The 21719-nt window shown below is 44.5% G+C and overlaps 4 protein-coding genes across 5 annotated transcripts in view; all 4 read left to right on the top strand.

The window, feature by feature from the left end:
* The first annotated feature begins 764 nt into the window (after window positions 1-764).
* Window positions 765-2639, top strand: si:dkeyp-72g9.4 (uncharacterized). The gene is made up of 2 exons (XM_029165877.3): window positions 765-994; window positions 1699-2639. Exon 2 carries the CDS (start codon window positions 1701-1703, stop codon window positions 2391-2393), a length of 693 nt encoding a protein of 230 aa, XP_029021710.1. The 5' UTR covers window positions 765-994; window positions 1699-1700; the 3' UTR covers window positions 2394-2639.
* A 4751-nt stretch (window positions 2640-7390) lies between these two features.
* LOC114864016 (C-X-C motif chemokine 10-like) lies at window positions 7391-8400 on the top strand. Its single transcript, XM_029164612.3, has 4 exons — window positions 7391-7548; window positions 7697-7817; window positions 7904-7981; window positions 8110-8400. Exons 1-4 carry the CDS (start codon window positions 7485-7487, stop codon window positions 8177-8179), a joined length of 333 nt encoding a protein of 110 aa, XP_029020445.2. The 5' UTR covers window positions 7391-7484; the 3' UTR covers window positions 8180-8400.
* Window positions 8401-8915: 515 nt separating this feature from the next.
* Window positions 8916-15065, top strand: kiaa1191 (KIAA1191 ortholog). Its single transcript, XM_029164611.3, has 8 exons — window positions 8916-9172; window positions 9989-10100; window positions 10195-10382; window positions 10555-10657; window positions 10858-10985; window positions 13325-13464; window positions 13571-13737; window positions 13879-15065. Exons 2-8 carry the CDS (start codon window positions 10073-10075, stop codon window positions 14082-14084), a joined length of 960 nt encoding a protein of 319 aa, XP_029020444.1. The 5' UTR covers window positions 8916-9172; window positions 9989-10072; the 3' UTR covers window positions 14085-15065.
* Window positions 15066-20182: 5117 nt separating this feature from the next.
* Window positions 20183-21719, top strand: part of gfpt2 (glutamine-fructose-6-phosphate transaminase 2) — a 10881-nt gene continuing 9344 nt past the window's right edge. For both annotated transcript variants that reach the window (XM_029164607.3, XM_029164606.3), the window contains exons 1-2: window positions 20183-20338; window positions 21229-21336. In XM_029164607.3, the coding sequence (XP_029020440.1) occupies window positions 20332-20338; window positions 21229-21336 (115 nt within the window). In that variant the 5' untranslated portion in view covers window positions 20183-20331. The remainder of the gene's footprint in view (window positions 20339-21228; window positions 21337-21719) is intronic.

Genomic DNA, 21719 nt, shown 5'->3' with positions numbered 1-21719 from the left:
GGTTTCTTTCAGGCAGCCACCTGCTGGCCTTCTATACAGTGGCTGTAACTGTCCCTGTATCTGCCCTCAGCTTCCACAGCAGTCTTTTTATTCAGCGCAAGGACAATTCAAGACTAAACGCTTGTGTTGCTTTGAAGGAACTGCTGTTGAATACACAATACAATTTACCATAGTGGCCTTATGCGAATACATTTTTATTTTATTTTATTCTTTCATCAATCGGGACCAGTCGCCTGCAAAATGAATCCATCTCAACAGCCGACAGAATGAATATCTGTTGGAGGCGAGCGGTCCTGATCTCAGCTACTGTATGTGTTTTGCACCCACACATGCACAAGGAACACGTGCGAAGCTCTCACATGCCTGATTACCAGCACCGTGCACTCGACAGGCTTTACACAATACGGTCCCATCGCTTTACAGCAGCTCCACAATATGTAAATGTGCGTTTCCACAAAGCATCACTCATTTGGGTAGATGTTAAATTACAGGGTTGTGTTTGAGTGAGTCATTTTTAGAAATGGTACATTTTGAAAAAAAACAACAGAAACGTGCATCTGTCTGCCGCTCTTTGCTTCCCGTCTCACCATCACTGTCATCTTTCTTAGCCCTCCTCCTTTTCTCTCGCCTTGATTCCTCTACCTCTGTTTTTCTCTCTCCATCAGTGCAGTTGACCAATGACAGAGCTGGAGCCGAGGAAATGGATGGTGAGTCTATTTTTAGAGCCAGGGAAGGAGGGCAAGCCAAAAGTAAGCTAGGGAGAGAGAGAGCGAGAGAGAGGGAGAGAGAGAGGGAGGAGAAGGGATACGAGGAGAAGATAAATTTGCATTCTATCGTTGCCTCTGGTCAAAGACAGTCGCAGCTACAGAGTGCACTCCAGGAGAAGCAGCATCGTCGGCCTGAGGACGTTACAAATAAATCAGAAGCTGAGGCGACGGCAGAGGCAGAAGCAGGGAGGCATCACCTGGGCTCAGCGAAGACCGTCTGTGAGCAGGTGAGCGAGCGCCAGCAGAAAAATGGTTCACCAGAGAAAAATACACAGGGCTCCTTTGTGCGTCCGCCCACAGCCGCTGATGTGGAATCACTTTTAGCAGCTGTAAACCAAAGATGTGCTCTAAATATAGCGGCGCTTACACCTTGGAAGAGGCTGAAAGAGGCTGGTATTTTAATTCAGGTTATTTCTGGCACTGGGGTTGAGACAAATATATTGTAAATTCCGGTGTGGCTTTTTACACTGTGATATATAAGAGAGTGTTGACACATTCTGTGGCTTCATGCGGCCGACGATAGGCTTAAAATAGTCTAGTATTTGTGTTGCTCCCTCCTTGTTTGTATTGTGGACTATTTACTCTGCCACTCCAAAGTAAGCAGGGAACGGTGTCGCAAAACAGAGCCAGAAAGAGGAGAGGGAGGTTATAGTTACAGCGAAGGACGAGGACCTGAGGCTGTTTCCACAACCTTTATGCTACTGAACCCGCATTATCATGTAAAAACACCATGAAGCCATAACAGTAAATAAAAACAAAGAGACTCCGGACGCCTGTGTTTGAGCCAGAAGCGCTGACACCTCATCATTGGAGCGCAGGGTTTTGGCGGAGCAGGGTTGGAAACAACCCACTCAGACCGCGTGCGATCCCAAGCGTTGGACAGATGTTTTGGGAGTAAACATGACCTCTTTTCCTGTCGTCCTCCTTTCAGCCATGCGACCGCGGTCCAGACTGCCGTCCAAGCGACGGCTGGCGCTGCCCACGATAACGGAGGGCACGGAGGAGACGCTGAGGGACCTGAACGAGGCCAACGCGCTCCACGTTACCGGCCGCGGCGCGCCCGTCTCCTCGGAGGACTACCTCCTCTCCATCTGCCACTTGGCCCACCCCACCTTCCCCACCAGAGACGTGTCCCCTGACGGCATCCCCGCGCGCCAGCCGGAAGCTGCGCACCAGCGGCCGCGGCTGTCGCGGCTCGGCGCGTCCACGCCGGCCGCCTTCGCGTTCCGCCCCACGGAGGAGGCGCGCGCCGCCGAGACACGGGAGCGGGGCGGCGGCACCTCCGACCCGCTGGAGTATCTTTACGGACACCAGAGCGACCTCTCGGGGGGCGTGGGGTTCGCGAGGCGCCGCGGGGGCGCGTGGGACGGCCGGCCGCGCTCCAGAGCGCACAGCATCCCCTGTCCCTCGAGCCCAACGCCGTGCCAGCGCACGGGCAGCGGCCGCGACATTCACACCAGCGCCACCTCGCCGACGGACGGGTCCGAGGGCGGGGGAGCGGAGGGGAAGAGACAGAATGTAGTGCTCAAACCGTCCCTCATCTCCCAGTGGATCTCCGAGTGCAGGTCAGCGTGGAGGGAGGCGCGCGTGCGAGCCTGCATGCTGCCGGCTATCGCTGAGATATAGGATGCAATAAGGACAGACACTATAAGATATACAGCTAATCCTTTATTATCCTATGGTTTAGAAAGGAGGGGAGTGATTCAACAGTACAGTCTGCTCAATATTGTCATAATTGTCCATCTGTGTACAGTGACATTATTTACTACTACTCTCCTTTGCTCGTCGTATGCTGGTGATCATACAAATGTTTTTCTATCTTCCCGTGTTTAGTGATCTGACTATGAATCAATAAACAGTCTTTTGATACTCCACCGACCAGGACTGACATTCTTCCAACACGCGGTGTTTTTCCCTGCGCGCGTGAGCCCCTCGAAAATGAGCTGCGCCCTCGGCTCCGCTGGTGCCAGGCGCTTGCGTTTCCATGGCAACTATCGTGGGAGAAACACGGGCACTGGAGCCAAACGTCCAGGATGCAGGTCACCGGAGGAGCCGGCGCAGCAGGTGCGCAGTACAGACGACTGCAGGTTCCGGATGTGTTTACCTTTTTCTGACCAGCTCTATTGAGAGGCTTTGAGGAGCTTTGCCCAGAAAGACGATGACAAGAAATGTTTTGATGCCGTTTTGAATCTGTGCCACTAGAGGGCAGAGAAGTGTCACTGTGGACTGAAAACATTAGACTGGAATACAAATAGTTCTAATACTAGAAGTACTGTTCTGTAAGTGATGAGCATTACTTATAATGTTTTACACACAGGATGATGTAATAAAATGATTTTGATAACAATTAAGCCTAATTACGGACTTTGTTTTTAAATAATGCGCATACACAACCATGTGTATTTAACTTGGCAGTTTCTACAGCGCTCACAATCTCGACTTCCTGTTTGGTTCTCAATAACACGCTTTGGTTTTAATTCGAGAACGATGAGGTAAGTGTTAAATCAATATGACTGCACGAGTCTTTGAGAGTTTCCAGATTCTAAGCTGTGAAGCTGGAGGCGGCTTTGTCTTGGTGACACAGTATTGAACACATTCAAATGGTGACAGACCTTATGTGAAATGATGTAGTCAACACAAAACATAGTGAAGTTAACGTAACTTAAAATCTATTAGTCAATAATTAGCTTCCGTCTCAGATTGACGGAAAGGAATTTAAATCACTGACTGACAGAGATGTCTGTACAAATTACACAGAGGAGTCATTTAATACTTGACATAACATCAGTATGAAAACCTTGATCTGATGAGACCGCATGTGAGACTGAAAGTCTTCGTTAAACACAAAGGTGAAAAGTGATGATTGGTGGTTCTCACCATTAAACATGGAGGAGGTCGTGTCACGTCTGGGGCTGCTTTGCTGGAGACACTGTTGGTAAAAGGCGAGGTCACACTCAACCCACCATGACCAAGTTGTGTATCGGTCCAACCAGGAGAGTGGAGTGCTGCATCCGATGACTGGGCCCGAACGGGAGGATGCTGACAGAAGTCAGAAGGTGGAAATGTCAAGGGGAAAGTGGGTAGCGTTTCCCACCGAGACGAAGCCACCTCCATTCTCACAGGAAAAAGCAGCTTACAATCTGGAAACTCTCAGACGGACGCGGATGCACCGCTTTCACACTTACCTCATCGGCCTCCAGTGAAAGACGAAGCACGTGTTTAACAAACCAACACGCCGCGGCGCGTCCAGCTTATGGTGGTAAATTGTGTTTGTATAGAACGTTTAGCCATACAAATACAGAGGGTTTTCAACAAAGACCACATTTAATAACCACATAAAGGAACAAACCATAGGACATCAAATGAAACTAGCAGTCGCCACGGTGACCTTTAACCTCAGAGCAGCACCACAAACAATCTGCTCCTCACAGTCGGTACAGGACTCTGCCCTCTAGTCCGGAGTGATGGATGTTTACTCACACAGACATGTGTATGTGCAGACATAGATTAGTCCTGTCTTGTGTATAACAGCTGAGTCAAGGCCCAACACCGCATTGCGGAAAGATACACTGATATGAGCACTGTATAGACACAGTAACAAATACTTTGTTAAAAACATCTGATAAAGTAGAAACGCACAGTCAGCAAATTGACTGCCAACAGAAAAACATTAATATGAAGGTTCTTATATGTTTATGACTGCAATCATTCAACGTTAAGGATTTTCTAAGTCTTCACACTCTCCCAGTCGAGCATTTGTGTCTTCGTCGCCCCATTGCCCTCCTGATGGTGGAAGTCACACTCAAACTTGAAATGAGAAGTGCAACCGCGTCAGGCTGAGCATTTTTCAGCAGTAAGTTTGGAGGAAGAGCCCCGTTGTCACCAGTTCCTGTTGCTGCGTAGCTGGAGGTCACACTACTGTGGCATTTGCATCTGGTAAAACGGATGTGCCGCTTCTCAAAGGAAAATTCAGATTTCAATATACTTATAGTTGGCAAATCCCCCGTATAGAAAACCACAGTCACCCCTACACAGCCAGTAGGTTAAAAGTAAAATGACTACTTTCCTTTAACCGTACCAGCTTCAAGCTCCCTCCTGCCTCTATAAATATAACACCCATCAAATATTAAGTGGGTTTATAAATAGACCACAAGTTTATTTAATGCCTTTATGAAACTTTAAGCTTCGCTTCAGTAAGCGCAGCCTGTCAGTCAGAATGAAACAGTGCGAGAGGTTGGATCAGTCAGCACCAGACATCAATCTTCATGTGACTCAACATTTTTCTATGCTTCCATTTTGTGCTGTAATAAGCTTTAAAGTCGTATTCAAGCTCCTTTCTCTGACTGTTTTTAGGGAACTTGCTTTTGCTGAGCGCCTGACTGTCATCTTTTACTTTGTACCATATGTGGCAATAAAGGAAACTCCTTTCCACTGCCGTGTAAAGCTGTGGAAGACCCCAGTGTTTTAAATTAGCACAGGCCGCTTTATGCGCTTAACATATTGCAACATATTTTTGAAATTCTCCTGATGAAATATGAGCAGTTATATTTTTATTCCCAAGCTAATGGGAAAGTGATGACCTCACCGGCTTTCAGTCTTCATGAGGAATAAAAGTAAACGTTTGCCTTATTTGAGTTCTTGAACTGCTTAAATTATCCGGTGAAATATGCTACGCCAAAGCCAATTTAGTTTATTTAATTTTAATTTTATATTCCTTTTTATTTTGATTGATTAGTGCAATAGTGGGACAGACATGGGTTCACAAGTGGATGCACTGATTAATTTATAATAATTAAAAAACAAGATCTAGACACTCGCCAGCAGTAACATGTACTACTACTATGAATAATAATAATAATAATAATAATCATCATCATCATCATCATCATCATTAATAATCGTCATTATTTCACGACTAACTGAGTTATTAATCTTAATAACGTCCTTAATAATAATCTTAATAATAATAATCTTAATAACGTCCTACAGTGTACAGCTGGTGGATAATTAGCAGATTGATTAAATGCAGCAACTGATTTTGAGTAAAATCTTAAATTAAATAAAGTTGTCGTGAAGTTTTATCTGTTTCTTCAGCATTTATTATCCATCCATCCATCGTCTACAGCTTAATCCCGTACGTGGGGTTGCGGGGGGTGCTGGAGCTTAACCCAGCTGGCTATGGGCAAGAGGCAGGGTACGCCCTGGACAGGTCGCCAGCCCATCGCAGGGCAACACATAGACAGACAACCATTCACACACACACACTCACACCTGCGGCCAATTTAGAGTGACCAATTAACCTAATTCATGTTTTCCATAACCTGGACATAACAGGCAAACTCCACACAGAAAGGCTCCCAGTCCACCCCAGGAATCAAACCCAGGAGTCTCACAGTGAGAGGCGACGGTGCTGCCCACTGCACCAACAGCATGTATTATGCTTTACATATTGTGTGACTCTATTGCTCAATACCACAATGATTCACTTGCCACAGAACAGGTTCCAGCAATGAGGACACTGACCCGTTCTTTACACTGCCTTGTGGTGGAGAATAAAAGAGAAGGACAGAAAACACACACAAGGATAAAAGAAGTTGGAAGTTCACTTTGTCCAAAAGCGAAACGGGACATAAAACTGAAACTCCCACTGAGACGAGACTTTCTGCTGAAACGCTGCAGTTTCTTGAAGCCATGTGATCATGTTACAGCATATCACATCACCACATCACATCCACTGTCAGTACTGTAACTGTGGTAGATTATAGTATGATAGTACGAAAGGATACAGATCTATAAGATAAGACTGATATTGCTGAGTTAATATCACCAAGAAGTCACAACTGTGTCTCAACCAAACAAGTGCAGTGGAAAGAGATGAACCTCATTTTTTTCAAGTTGTGCAGCTCTACCTTAAGGTGTTAACCACGGATGCTCACAAATTACATCGCATGGTTCTTGCAAAATCTCTTCTTGGAACCCTCACTAGCCCACACTTTAAAAAGTCATTTCAAAATGTCATTCGATGACAAGTAATGTACATTTTAATTTACACATTTTCAGTTCATTAATAGAAATATGAAACAATATGCATAAATTAAACAAAATGCTAGAATTAAGGCATATATCTATATGTAATGTATCTATCTATCTATCTATCTATCTATCTATCTATCTATCTATCTATCTATCTATCTATCTATCTATCTATCTATCTATCTATCTATCTATCTATCTATCTATCTATCTGTCTATCTATCTATCTATCTATCTATATATATATATATATATATAGACAGAAAGAAAAAAAAGATCATATATATATATATATATATATATATATATATATATATATATATATATATATATATATATATATATGATCTTTTGATTGTTTTGCACAAAAACTGCAAAAAACAAAGTGAAATACAAAAACTGCAGCTCATAAAGGTTCAATTTTTTGTTTTTTTTATGAACTTCTATTAACGCTGCAATCGCAGAGAGAGTGTGGTGGCGATGCATTATTTTCCCCGTGGTTTTTGAAGTTTCACTTTCCACTTGCAAAAATTTCCCTTGACGAGAGGAAGGATGAGGCATGTGGCTGAAGAGCGTACAGTATTTAAGGCGACCCTCTCGGCCTCTTACCCTCAGACTGCTGCACTTGACAAACTTGTCTGTTTCTACTGCTGCACAGCTCTCTCCTGTTATCACCTACCGACAATGTCCAGCATCCTCAAAGTGTTCCTGCTCCTGGCCGCGCTGGTCTGCATCTCCACAGCCCAACGTAAGTTTTTATCCATTGTTTCATTCAATAGGACTCAGACAAATGTCAAAATTATTATTAATTCCACATATTTTAATATAAGTATCAGTGAGCTTGAATTGTTGATGTTAATGATTTTAATTAATTTCTTCTTTGTCTCCTTTTCTAGTAAACGAAACCGGACAGCAATGTCTGTGTCGGCGTGTGAGGAACGGCATTGCTGCAAATTCTGAAGTCAAGGACATCCAGATCTACCCAGCAACTATCTTTTGTGACAAAGTGGAGATTGTGTAAGATTGAGTTTGAAAATTCTATTTGTTAGGCAAAGTTTTTTTAACTCAATTCGTCTGAATTAATCTCTCGCTTCACTTAACAGTGTGACCATGAACAACGGCTATCGCTTGTGCCTGAACCCCAAACTGAACGCAGTCCAAAAGATGCTGGCTAAAGTCATGTGAGTATAGTGAGCTTCAGTATAAACTGATTATCATACAAAACCTGTGGGCAGTTGGTTCATTTGTCCATAACACTTGCTCTAAGTAGTCTCTAACCTTCTAACTCATTGTTGTGTTGCTTTTGCAGGAAGAAGAAAGCCCCTGCCACAACAGCCAGCCAAACCGTGCTTACCTCCAACCCGACCAGCACAGCCTGAGTATCTCCTCAGGCCTCATCAACGAAGCTCCTATGACCTCTGACCCCTTACTGAGGGCACCGTCATCGAATGTAACCCCAACAATGCAACATTTTCTTACTATTTATCCTGTATTTATAGCCACATCTGTTTCCTTTCTGCTTGTTTGTTACTGTAAATAGACCTATTTGAGGTGTTTCTTTTCATTTTTATAAAAAATAAATAAAGAGCCGTCAAACGGGCATTTGGTCTTTGTTTTCTGTTGAGCGAGCTTGTGTCCCACACCAACAGTGCTATCTTGTGGTTTCGGGCTGAAAATGCATAAATGTGGTTTATGTAGTAGAAACACAACTCCTTCACACCTGAGTTGGCCACCCCTGGTGTCGCGTCACGCTCTAAATACTGGTTTTGGGTGGCTCCGTGTATGTGACATACCAGTGGGCACCGTGGCATGCAGACCCTGAGCAGGGTCAGTAACCCGCCAGCATTATCATATGTCCCAGCTGAACCCTGGCTGTGGGCGTCCCAGATCAGACGCGTCTCATAGGCTGCTGCTCCGTACACCCACCACGCACGCACATACCTGCCACGCGTAAACCCACCTTAACCCGACCATCCACGCATCCTTTACGCACGGGGCCTATTCACCCCAACGATGGATTCTTTATGACCTGACATGACACAAGTTTGTCTAATTCACGCATTTGTGTGTTTTCCTCACACTTGTCACCGTTGTTTTATATAAAAGCGCAGCTATTGTATTACATCACTCTTATTCATTTGACTTACTCGCTATTTTCACTTCCGCCGGCTGCGCTGCGCCGCCGGTCGCCTTCGCTGTGCGCCTCAGCTCTCTGTTGACTTTGCACGGCCCAAAGTCATGGATGAACTAACCGGTGAACAGACACAAAGCGTTGGTTCGTTCAGACTGTCACAGCGGGGCGGCGTTGACGAGGAAATCACTGCGGCTATGGAATAATCTCAACAGCACAGAAAGGAAATAAGTATTAAGAGGTAAGCGATATTCAGCGTGCGCAATATTAATAAGCCAGTCATTCGTTTTAAACTTGCAAATGACAAAACAAATGCAATAATTTAATATTATAATTTATGGATCGCTCATCAACGAATTAGTACTCGATTGTTAATATATGTTCAGTCTCCGAGAAAATATTTTCACGTGTTCTTGCCATAATTACAGTTTTTAGGCTATGATTGACGCTATTCTCATACGCCCGTGCTCAGACTTCGGTTCCTGTTTTTGCAAGTCACTGTATCTGGCTTCCGACAAGATGACGCGATCCGTACACGGATCAGCTGCTGTCCGTCTGCGGAACACCGGCGCGTCGGGTCTGTCCTCCGAATCTGGATATTGCACATGCCGTCGTTCATTTAAGTGAAAACTGGGAATGTTTGACAAAGTGAACGCACGTTAGGCTAAGATGCGTTAATGGAGAAGGCTTTTGATATTGATTTGTGTAATTATGAATTTATCACAAATGCATCTCCGAGCTATGAAGCTACATTTCAATTAGTTTAATTTCCCTCTAAGGCTGAAACGACTCATTTTGCTTTGACATAAACCAGAGACTGGTACGCAAGGATTCCGTCAAAACCCGTGACCCATGTGCTGCAATAAACTCTTAGATCTATTTACAGCAGTCTAGAAACAGGACACCGCTCAGTGTGCACAGTAAATACAACTTAACCACTTCTTGTCTGAGGCGATGCTGACAGCATGACACGGTGTTGCACTACACAGTCTATACAGGTGCAGGCTTTTCCATCTATATATTGACACTTTCTGATGTAACGCATTGAAATGTTTAGGCTTGGAGTCCAAAGTCAGGCAGGGCTGACTTCCACACTGTCAGTCTCCAGGGTTTCCCGATATTCACTCCCTCAAGGATCAGAATGGCCTCGGGACAGGGAGACGTGCCAGGTAACACCTTGCAAACTAATAGTCGAGCCTGCTGCAAGAAACTTTGTTTTTTATATTCAATCGTGTCTTTTTCTACCTTCACTACACGCTGAAGCGCTTGAGTCTGGCACGTCATCGGGACTCTTTGGCGGTCTGTCGGCTCCGATCGGAATGATCCGGCGCACTATCAGCTATGACGAGCACATCGATGCTCCCATGCATTCACCACCTCCAGACATGACTGTCAACATCCTGTGGAAAGATCCAGTCATCCCACAGCACAAGTTTAGGAAGATCCCGGAGGTTTGTTAACTGCCTGTCCTATTTTAGTTTGGACTTTTGAACTAGTTACACAAATTCTAATTGTTTTGGCCCGTGTGGTGGCCAAAACGGTTGGAGGTGCATGTCTGGAAATATTGATTGTGATGTAAGTGGTTTGGGATTTAATTCCAATGGTTTTCCGTGGTGTACCTAGGATGGTGCAAAGCTGATGGCCTTTGAGCCTGTATCACCACCCAAGTCCCCAGTGCCAGTGGTGAAAGCCAAAGCCACGACTTTAGTGAACACGCTTATGATCAGTAAGTTGAATAAACCGAGTAACTTAGAACATTTATTTTATTTGCCTGCACACAAAGAGTATGTTTAATAAACTAAGACTCTGCACATAAGCATCGATATAGGTTGCGAAGAGGTTTTCCTCCGTTGATGCCTCAGCTGCCAACTAAGTACCAACAATCTTCAGAGTTTTTTTGTTGACTGTGTGCCCAACTTTACTCAGAGCAGACCCAGGAGAACCTCCACAGGTTTGAGGTGCAGGCTGGACTGACAGACACTGGGTACTCTCCCCACAAGGGCCTCTCCGCAGAAGAATCCCGCTTTCACAGACTGGGTGATGGCACGTTGCCTGTGAGTATGAACTAATTTGATGCCCTCATATTATTGAAATATGTCTCTTTTCACTCATTGCTACAATGAAATCTGTCCTCTGCATTTGACCATCCACTCATGGTGCCCTTCGAACCACAGGACAAGTGTTAGACACAATGACTGTCACTACCTCCTACTGATTTATTATAAATATGCTAAAATGAAAAGCTGCAGGTCTGACCATGTGGTTCGGTTGTTGCATTGGTTTACAATAAGCAATCAGAATAAAGCAGCTAATAAATAAAACTAATAAAAAAATAATAAATAAAGTGTCTGCACATTATGATGACTATAGTTCTACTAAATTAGTCCTGTCGTTTTAACTGCCTGTTATGCTGAGTTATATAACAGCACATTGCTGTGTTGTGTTACTGTCCAGGATGAATATGAAACATCCTGATAAACACATTACGTCACTATCTACTTGCCTTCCCTGTGGACTGGAGCTTCTATCTGCCGAGTTGCTAGGTAACGCCCTTAAAATGAGTCGAGCCTCCTCGTTTGCCGAAACGGACCAATCACAGCACTGCTAACATCACAGCCACAGAAACGCTTAGAGGCCTGCTCTGTTGTGTTCGGACCGTACCTGTGTATACCAAACGTACTCGCCACTTAAACTTGTTACTGCAGCTGATTATGGACGAAATTAAGGAATGTGTCGGACTGGAACGTCAAAGAAATATTGTCATTAAAAGGTATGTCAACAGATTCTATCGTTAGACAACATTTACCATCATAATAACAGTCTGGCTTCGGCCGCATAACAGGCCGCTACAACAACATTTATTTTAAACTGGGACGTGTAACTTCGGCGGTTAACGTTATTTTTGAATTACATTTTACGAAGTCGCTGTGAGAATGTTTGAGCAAAAAGCGTTATCAGACGTTGTAATCAAATATCCATATTCCACTGAGTATGTGGCCCAACGGGCGTTAGCTAGTTAGGCGTTAGCTTCTATGTGGCTATTCAAAACAGTTAGCCGTTGCCTTAGCACCCGCAGATAAACAGCAGCGCCACACCTGCTTTTAACGTCTTTAGTGGGAGTGGACGCCACAAAGGAGGAAACTCTCGCCCTGCTTTATCCCGTGTCCACGCAGCCAGGACAGCCGTCGTTGTCTAACGTTAGCCGAGTAGCCAGAAAGCTAGGAAGCTAAGCTTGGCCAACATTAACCTCAATTCCTGAGGGACACTGGTTCATAATTGTTATCATCATATCAGTCTGGGCCCGGATCCATGTGCCCTTTGGCAGTTTGGTTTATGTAACACATTAACGCATTAGCTACATGATGTAAACCTTTTTTGTATTGTAGTATTTGTAACAATGTGTAGATGTGTGTAGATGTATGTAAATATACTTGAGATGATCCAATGTAATAAGGAGAAGCCCGTGAAGAGGATATGTTTTTGTGACCCCATTGCCTCATAAACCACCAAAGGGCAAAAGTTCATTTGCGAACATGTTGTTGTCCTCGTTTAAAACATTCTGGCAGGAATCCAGCTGGTCTGGGGCAGTTACGAAATCCGAAAGGATACTAACCCCGATATTAGAAGATTAAAGGTTGCGGAGTTGTGTCCTGATATTCATTTAGAACACAGCCACTGGCCTGAGCACTATGCAGGACCAAATATACAACATAGATATGAGAGCGGCAGGGCTTCTAGCTTATGGGCAGGAGTATGCCCACATTAAATGGAGGCTGACCACCGAACATGTTCTTCAGCAGATCATTACTGGAATAAACCTAAATCTCAAGGCAAGTAGGGGTTAGAATGTGGAAAAAAACTCTAACGCTACTAGTGTTTATACATTTTAATGATTTGCTTTAACTAGTAGTTTTGCAGCGTTGCAGGTAGAACCTCCACCTTTTTGAATGCGTTTTGATGAATTTCTACTGCATTAATGGCTTTTAAATAACTAACCTTTTACGGATAAAAATTAGTTGGGGGAAGCTTAATTTGATGCACAATCTGCCTTGTTGTGAACCTGATTTTTTTTAGAGTTGTTCTCTTGTTTTCTTTTTCTCTTGCTGTTTAACAAAAAGAATGTGTGACGCACTTATTGATTTTCATGTCACACAAACACGGTTAACCTTTAGTATTGTGTGTTCACGGTTTAAATAAAATCAATGCTGTGACATATGCCACAAACTAATATGAATGTGTGCTAATAAGGAAATGGTAAAAGCTTCAGACATGCACATCTATAGGCATCGCTGCTGTTGTTGTTTTTTTCTTTCTTTCTTGTTTTTTTCACAGTTTCCAGTTATATTTATATGTGCTTTGTTTAATTGTTTGGCTTTGCTTTCTTTCTGTGTAGAAGTTGAGAATGCCAAGCGGGGACTTCAAGGAGGACAGGCTTACAACATCAGCACAATCCACCCCAAGTGGCACTCCCTCTGTCACCCCTAGTGTCACTCCCTGTGTTAGTCCCCACTCATCACCAGCTCTTAGTCGCAGGTAGGAAATGTGATGACACACAATTATATATATTATAATCTACTATACTACTATTATCTACTCTACTAGAGATCCTTGAAGTGTTGGTTTATATACTGTAAAACAGGAGTTGGTTCCAGCTGAGTCCTGCACCTCTTCCTGCAACCCCAGAACTCACCCCAAACCCTAGCACAGAAATGGGAGGAAATGAAGGAGGAGATAGGTGGAGCTTTTTCGGAACTCGTTCAGTGGTACAGAAGTCCCCCACAGACCCAGGCTCTGACACCAGCACAGGTGAGAGATTTGCACCTTGTTTTCCCCCACAGTCTTGCTTATTTAATCAAGGAGCCTAATTTATACTTACTGTTTTTGTATGAATATTTTAATAATTGCTTAAAAAACCTGTATTACATATCCTCCCTTTCTCTTTTCCAGGGTTTTCACTGCAGTCCTATTTTGGTCTGCAGAAGTCCTCGACCATGGATGGCACCAACACCCAGATCAACCTCAAGGTGGAGGACCCTGCCCACTTCCTGCCACCCAAGATTGAAATTTCGGGCATTGATCCTAAGCGGGTGCCCCCACGGCCACACAAACTAAAACCTCGGGACATGAATGTCTTAACGCCTTCAGGCTTCTGAAGCCAGAGCATCCGTGTAGTTCCATCTCTGTCTTTTTTAAAGTGTTTTTCTCCCTTTTGTTTCCTATTTTGTTTAATGTTTTCCTCAGTCCACTCTGCCTCCTCTTCAGATTTACTGAGGCTGAGAGGACTAAGGACCATTTCATTGGTAGTATAAGCTTAGCCCTGGAGACTTCATTGCACACTTACCTTCACAGAAGATCTTCTGTTAGTCCACATTGTCCCTTTCTGTCTGTTTTTTTTTAGTGGTCCAAAACATCAAATGAAGAAACCTAATTTGTCAAACATGTTATTGCTTTGTATCATTATTCTCCTGTGACATAGTGGGTGCGTTGGCATTCGTCCCCTGGCTGTCCTTGCTTCCTTGTTAGTGATGGCATAAGATCTATTTTCCTCAGTTACCTTGTAAGTCCTTGCCTAAGATGACTTTAGCATTGCCTGCCAAGCTAAAGCTCATCGGCCATTATAATTTGTAATTCTAAGTTGCCTCATTTGTATTTTTTTTTTTTTAATTATACATAAGCTCTAAGGTTTGTAGCTGTATAAGGCTTTACTTGGGTAGCATGCAGAGTATAGTGTGATATGACTGATAATGTGCCTAAACTGGTATGTGTGCGTGTGTGTGGGTCCAATCCAAGTTTGGTTTTGTTTTGTATTTGTTTTTTTTTCTTCTAAAAAAATCTCTACTTCTAACCTGAAGTTATTTTTTTTGTTAATGTTATTTGAAGTCTTGTGTTTTCATGTCATGCTTTAAATCTTTTTTTTTTTTTCATCCTTAATACTGGGTAGTATTTTGGGTTTGCATGGCATCACACTATTGTTTGAACATGCCATTAAATGCAGTGTTACTTTCCTTTTTTTATTCTTGTCACCATCTAACAATCTGCTGTTTAATTTGAAATAATGATCAATTCCAATAAGCGATTGCACAAGGGGGCGTTTCTCCCACATACATCTGTAAATAAAATCCTACAATAATGAATTTTTTTCCATGTCAACATTTCTTTAACCCACATGTTGTTTGTCGTGAGATAGAGGAGTTAGTGAATTGTTACCGTTTTTGCATTTGTCCAATTTAAACTATGGTTTTAGTCTCATTATTATATATTATTATTGAAGGACCAACAATCATATATGGGTTAACATAGCTGCTGTAAGAGGGGCTGAGCAGGAGCAAGAGGGAGAATCTTGGCAGGGCTTTTAACCCTTAGCGGTGACACCAATTAGCCAGGGATTCAAGGAGGAGTCAGTCCAGGTCCAAATAACATTAAAAGGCTATCTGCTCGAAAAGGTCTCTGAGACAGCATTCCCATAGAGTAAAACAGTGTTTATTTACAACATTTGGTAAGTTACACTGAGCCTGGTGTTGTGTTCAATGAAAAAACATTATTAGTTGTATTAACTACTGAATTTCAATGCAGGCAGGTTAATGATCGACCTGAGGTTTCACTCAGTATCCTTAAGCTGGTAAATATCCATCCAGACATATGTTGTGTTTTCTCTGTGATAGTGAGAATTTTGGCGACGGTGCCAATTTATATTTAGGTCAGGCTAAAATTACGCCTGTGTGCGTGGATTTGCGCCATTTCACCGCTTAATTGCACTCTTTGGTCAGAAGATGGCGCAAGAGTTTATTTTTTATCAGAAAGCTTTGATTGTGTTAGTATTGTGTCAGGCGTTCATCAAAACAGAATCAAGAACAGCATGTGTTCTGCATGTATTAAATAAGCTTAATATGATATTTCGCTAATATAAAAAAACAATAAAGACAATCAGGAAATGAGTTTTCCCACAAGGAAAGAGGAGCAGCGATGAGAAGAAGCATGAGGGGACTACGTCTCTCAGGTTATCTGCTGTGTACACACAGATTTAATTGGCTTTGTCTGTCTGTCGTCAGAGGACTTTTCTCCAGTTATATTGGAAACAACGACTGCGTGTTTATCCTGGACCCACTCTCTCCACATCAAAGTGCACATCCGGGCCTCCAGCTCGCAGCAGACAACATCAGGGAACAGAGTCCTCCGCCGCTCACTCGGCCATTAACCGACGAGGTTTACAGCCTGTCAAAGTTCTCGCAAGTGTGCGTGTGTGTGTGTTACTGCATGGGTGTGTCGCTTGTCCTCGTTTTCGAACTCACAGATACACGGCACAGAGTAAATCCAGTGTGTGTCAAGTTATTTATTAAGCCACTAAGGCACTTGCTGTACATGATGCCGTGGTTTGTCATTCTTTCGTCGACTTTAAACTTTGCCTTTTATTTATTTAGAAACCAGCTGGAGCTACCTAAAGGGACATTCCTCCATTTAATTACAGGCTGCTCATTTTCAGGTGGTGCAGAAGCAAAAGGTGAACGCCAAGAGAGAGCGCAAGACAAAAGAGAGAGTCCTGTCAATCAAACACTGAACAGAAGAATTCCTCAGTCACAATGGACTCTAGTCAAAGACTTTGATTAGAGTGATAAATAAATGGAGAATGAAGACAGTCCATGTTGACAACATGTTGCTGTGATGTGCATCAGTTACGTCTTTAGATGCTTAGTGTGGTGCCATCACTGTATAATCACAAATACACATAACAGGATGTCCGCGAAGGCTCCCAGTCTTCCAGGTAAGTTTACTTAACTGGTCTCAGCAGTGGAGCAAAGGCAGGAGAACCAGTGGGTGGGAGAATCTGGGAAGGAGGGCAACTGGGAACTGGAGAAATGCAGAGCAAAGGGTGGAGCAGCCATGACATAATACAGATGTCTCCTCCTAGGTCCGTCATGACGCTTGTTGCAGCCCCCCCTCCCGTCTGTGCTCCACCGCCTCCGCCTCTGACTTGATCATCACACAAATCTTTGAGCTCACTCGCAGATGTGCGCTGGCAGCCACCACCCTGCCAGGGTGACCACGCAACAACACAAACACGGCGGCCCCGTCTGCAGTCCCACACGACACATGGCTGGTCCGTGTGCGCGGAAACCGGTCCGGCTGGAATCCAAAAAAATAACCCCGTCCTTCCTGGGCTAAGTTTAACGGCTCACACCCATGAGTACAGTCAAAAGGGCAGAGATGCCAGGCTGCCGTGCACACAAAGCCACGTTGGCCGCATGCCGCGTCGGTCCAGCTGGTTCACAGAGGTGTGACGCGTATGAGCTCGCTTCATATGCAGGGATTTAGTCATAAACAGGGCGAGTTCCTTTAAGTGGCCATAAAATAAAAGACGTCTGTCAAGCAAAGAACCCTTCAAGGATTGGAAATAAGTATCTTATCTCGTACACTAAAGAAAGCGATAAAGTATCTGCAGAAGACAGACATTATTACTGGGACTGCATTCTTACAGCTTTCCAGTCATATACACAACGTACAGTACAGCATCCGTCCTCCTCTTCTAATAAAGGACAGCTGCACCCTTTGTTGCACTCTCATGCTTTGTGGTATATGACATCTATAAAGCTAATTTTACAGTGTTGTATAGAGACAAGCCTATTTAATAAAATGGATCATTCACATACCAAGTTTAAACTCATCGCTTGCTTTTTGAGCCAGGCTCATGACATGAATCTAGTCACACAGATACAAACAGCCGGTGACCGAACTCCACAAGTCACTCGGGGGGATCTCGCCTGACGGGCGCTGCTGGCTGATGCTGCGGCGTCTGACACCAGAACCACACATGGGACCGAGTCATGGTGAGGTGGCCCCGAGGTGATCCCACAGATCGGACGGGATCGGGGGGTGACGTAGATCCGATGTTACGCCACAGCCCCGACCTCTGTGACAGGCTTCGTCCAGCCGCAGCATGAAGACTGGTCTTCTTCTGGTTGAGATCAGGTGAAAACACAGCAGGCAACGCGTAAGTGATGTTGAGACTGGAACAGAACATCCAGTAAAAAACAGAACGTGCGCGTTGTCCCGGGATTGCGGTAGAACTGGTGACTGGACTCTGATTGGTCTAATCCCACTACAGGAAGTAGCTCCGCTGAAAATGCGGCGCCGTCCTCTGATTGACTGAACACTGACAGCATTACCTGTTTTAAATAAGGCGACTTCCTGCTATTAGTGTTCCCCTGTGCTGTTTGTCAGTTCCTCGTCCTGCCTTCCCCCACCGAGAGAGACACAAAGAAGCAGAGTGTATTTGCACGGGCCCCCAGGATCTAATGCGAAACAGATGCGAGGGACGGTCTCCCTGCAACAGCGTCGGAGCCGTCAGCTGGATGTGCTCCACTCACCAGAACCACATCCGGCCGGGCTCCGAGATCACACACGGTGCTGCTGACGTCCTGCCTGAGTGTGTGTGTGTGTGTGTGTGTGTGTGTGTGTGTGTGTGTGTGTGTGTGTGTGTGTGTGTGTGTGTGTGTGTGAGTGTGTGCGCTAAGGTGAAGCCTGCGTGCCGTGATTCACCGCTCGGATGTAATTTAATATCCAACACGCATATTGTGCAATTGACCAAAGTACGTATTATATTTTAAACTACTGTAAAATCTCTAATTTCAAGAATTCCCTTTTACTGGAATGCTGAGGTGTCTCCTTTCCAGTTATCTCCCAGACTCGGCTACCGACCAATTATCTTTAAGCTGATAAATGTATCACCATTATTATTGCATTACTTACATAAACTTTGAATTGTGTGCACAGTTCACCTCTTACTTGACTCTACAGCAGCTGCTTGTTGCTCTCTTTCTACCTGTGCACTGCCCACGTGGCCGTAGGTTAAAGGCTAAATGGGAACTTAATGGGGAATGGGAATGCAACATCCGAAAACCTTGAAGGCTCCTGCTGCGCTGAAGCCAAACCTTGCTCTTTGCCCATCATTTTCTATCACCATAGTAATTAAGGAACCTTTGATCTTCCGGGTGGATCTCATTGGATAACGCTCACGGTGCGCTCGTAATTACATTCATTAATCCCGTAAACCAGGAAAGGAATGCAGTTCTTTGGCTCCTCGAGCTCACGCACTTGGCTGCACGCCGACGCAATTTGCGTGCTCACACAAAACACACTATACAAAAACATGCAAATGAAAGCGTATAGGGACTTTGTACTTTTCTGCCGTTGTGCTCCCGAGTTGAGATGAACAACGAAGAAGCGGTGCGTCCCCGCTCTGCCTCGTCATGACCGCATATGGGCCGCTGCGGGTTGACATGACTTGGCCAGACTCTCACGTACACATTCTTCGCACAGAGCTGTGGTCAGATACAGCCCCAAACACTTCCTACTTCTCCACTCAGGATGTTGTCATTCGTGAAGGTTTGTCCTACATCACGCTGTCTCATACACGTCCCATTTTATTTGTTTTTAAACTTTTGTGTATTATTCTGTTATTTCCCCCAAATCTGTATTACATGAATGGATATTAGGCATATGCAGCTAGTCCAAATAAATTTTCCTAATAAATTTATATTCAGCACTGCTCATCGTTTCATGAGGTGAAGGTTGCCTTGGTATAAAAGCTGAGAGCTGTCAGGACCTTCAGACGAGGAAGGAGACAAATCACAGCTGTAATAATCTGATTATTTCACAACCTTTATCCCTCTATTAATCTAGGACCCACACATTTGTTTCAATCAAAGTTCTTCAGAAGTGTGACATCACTGATCAGCATAACAGCTATGTGACGTATATTTATTTATTTTCTTCACAGAAAAATGAGGAACTGGCTACTATAAAAAAAATAAAGAATCATGACCTGAATACTTTCATGTCGTCTCACGTGTCCTTTATCTGAACCATTGTGTCCATCGTGGGGGATGGAACGGAAACCACAAGTTCAGGAATCTGTGAAATCTGGTGTGATCTCCCTCCGTACACATTGAATTCCCACATAAATGTGAAAAACATTTATGTAAATGTATTTTAATCGTTCATAACTTTAGAAATAATTTGATTCCTTAGGTTTTCTTTTGGGGATCGTTAGATCTTTCAACTGACTCAGTGGAGACATTCGATTCAAACCCAGCGTCATCCCCTCATCTTGTGCCCCAGTACGATTCAGTGCATTAACAGAACAGATGAATGACTCAATGGGCGTCTGTTCATCTGTAATAGGGACCTGTGAGGCAGCAGGACGGTGCCAACATCACAGGGGAGGTGTCAGAGGAGGTGGGGCCGCCGAGCTTCGAGGAAACACAACTTAAATGAAAAGTGGGAGTTGGTCCTGATTGTACACTCGTCCTGCGTCTAACAACCCACGTATCAGCCCAGCCTGGAAACTAAACTGCGCTTTTTCTGAGAAGGGTTGCGGACGACGACTAACGACAGAGCTTCAGGATGTGTGGTGAGCGTTCTTTGCACTGACTCGCTGTGTCTTGCAACTTTTAGGAGGATTATTACGCGTGGAAAACGCCGGGATTTGCTCCCGTGTGAGCTGAAACAGCGGCGTAACGATCGGCAGGACGTGTGTGGGTGATCTCGTTATAATGTTCGCCTCTTATAGATATTACGTCCACGTCACAACCGCAGTCAATCAGACTTGAATCCTGGACAACCATAACTCTGCTGTCATTCCCCAAACGCTTTGCGCACAACTGCTACGTGTCAGAGTTTTCGCTGCGCACGAACTGGACGGACGAGTCGTACGGGTTTGTTTTTTTTAGGGATCAAAACCGTGCTCGTCATGAATCCATGCTCCCCGACTAGTTACCCTGCAGTGCCGCGCGTTTAAAGGGGGATTTAAAAAAAAAAAAAGCCCAGAGCGAAACTTTTACTTTGGCGTGCGCGAGGAAGAGGCCGAGGGGTTGCGGGAGTTTCACCGCAGCCGGGCCGCTCCAACACTGCGCGCAATGTGCGTCCATCAATGGCTGAGCTGTGTACCTGCGGGAGGAGAGGCGCCGCGGACATTCCTGCCCCCCTTTACCTCCCCCCCACACCCACAGATAGAGAGAGAGAGAGAGAGAGAGAGAGAGAGAGAGAAGGGGAAGGGATGGATGTCCAAAATCCTAAATTATAGGATTTAGATTCCGACAAGGAGCTGTCTTCAGTTACCAGCTATTCACCACACAGGTGCCGTTGCCCAACAGCAACCATCTATGTAGGTCACTGCTCCTTTATCTGCAGATACTTGGAGTTAACCTTAAACAAACTGTGATTACCGTTATCAGGGAATCAAACGACGCTGCTAAACTTATCAGGAGGAATCACTAGTTTCCCCGTCCATTCTTTCCGAAGGAATCTTCGCGTACCTGAATTACCGAGTGCCCCGCACCAGGAAGGAGATATTTGAGACGCTGGTGAAGGGACTGCAGAGGCTGGAGTACAGAGGCTACGATTCAGCAGGTAACACACACACACACACACACACACACACACACACACTGCACAAGTCTCATAGTACTCGCTGACAACACCTGTGTAATATGCGTAAGGTAAACGTGGATATCATTTCACAGTATTCGGGGCTTAAAGGCAAACAACGTGCCAGACAGCCCAAACCACATACACGGATTAGTCATCGTTCAAAGTGGCACGAGGCTCCGTAGGCTGTCAGACCAGCACACCCCAATCCATTCAATCAGGTTATACGCTGTGTTATAGCTATCGCAAATGAAATGAAGAGAAACTGGTTTGTTGATCCGCTCAGTTCTTTGTCCTTTTATGTGAGAATAGAGGCTCACAACAAGCAGCATCAATAAAGGCGGTTGAAACAATCGCAGACGCGG

This window comes from Betta splendens, chromosome 10 (genome assembly GCF_900634795.4).
Source record: "Betta splendens chromosome 10, fBetSpl5.4, whole genome shotgun sequence".
Classification (NCBI taxonomy): domain Eukaryota; kingdom Metazoa; phylum Chordata; class Actinopteri; order Anabantiformes; family Osphronemidae; genus Betta; species Betta splendens.
Note: the sequence above shows the minus strand (reverse complement) of the source record. Positions and strands in the feature narration are given on the sequence as shown.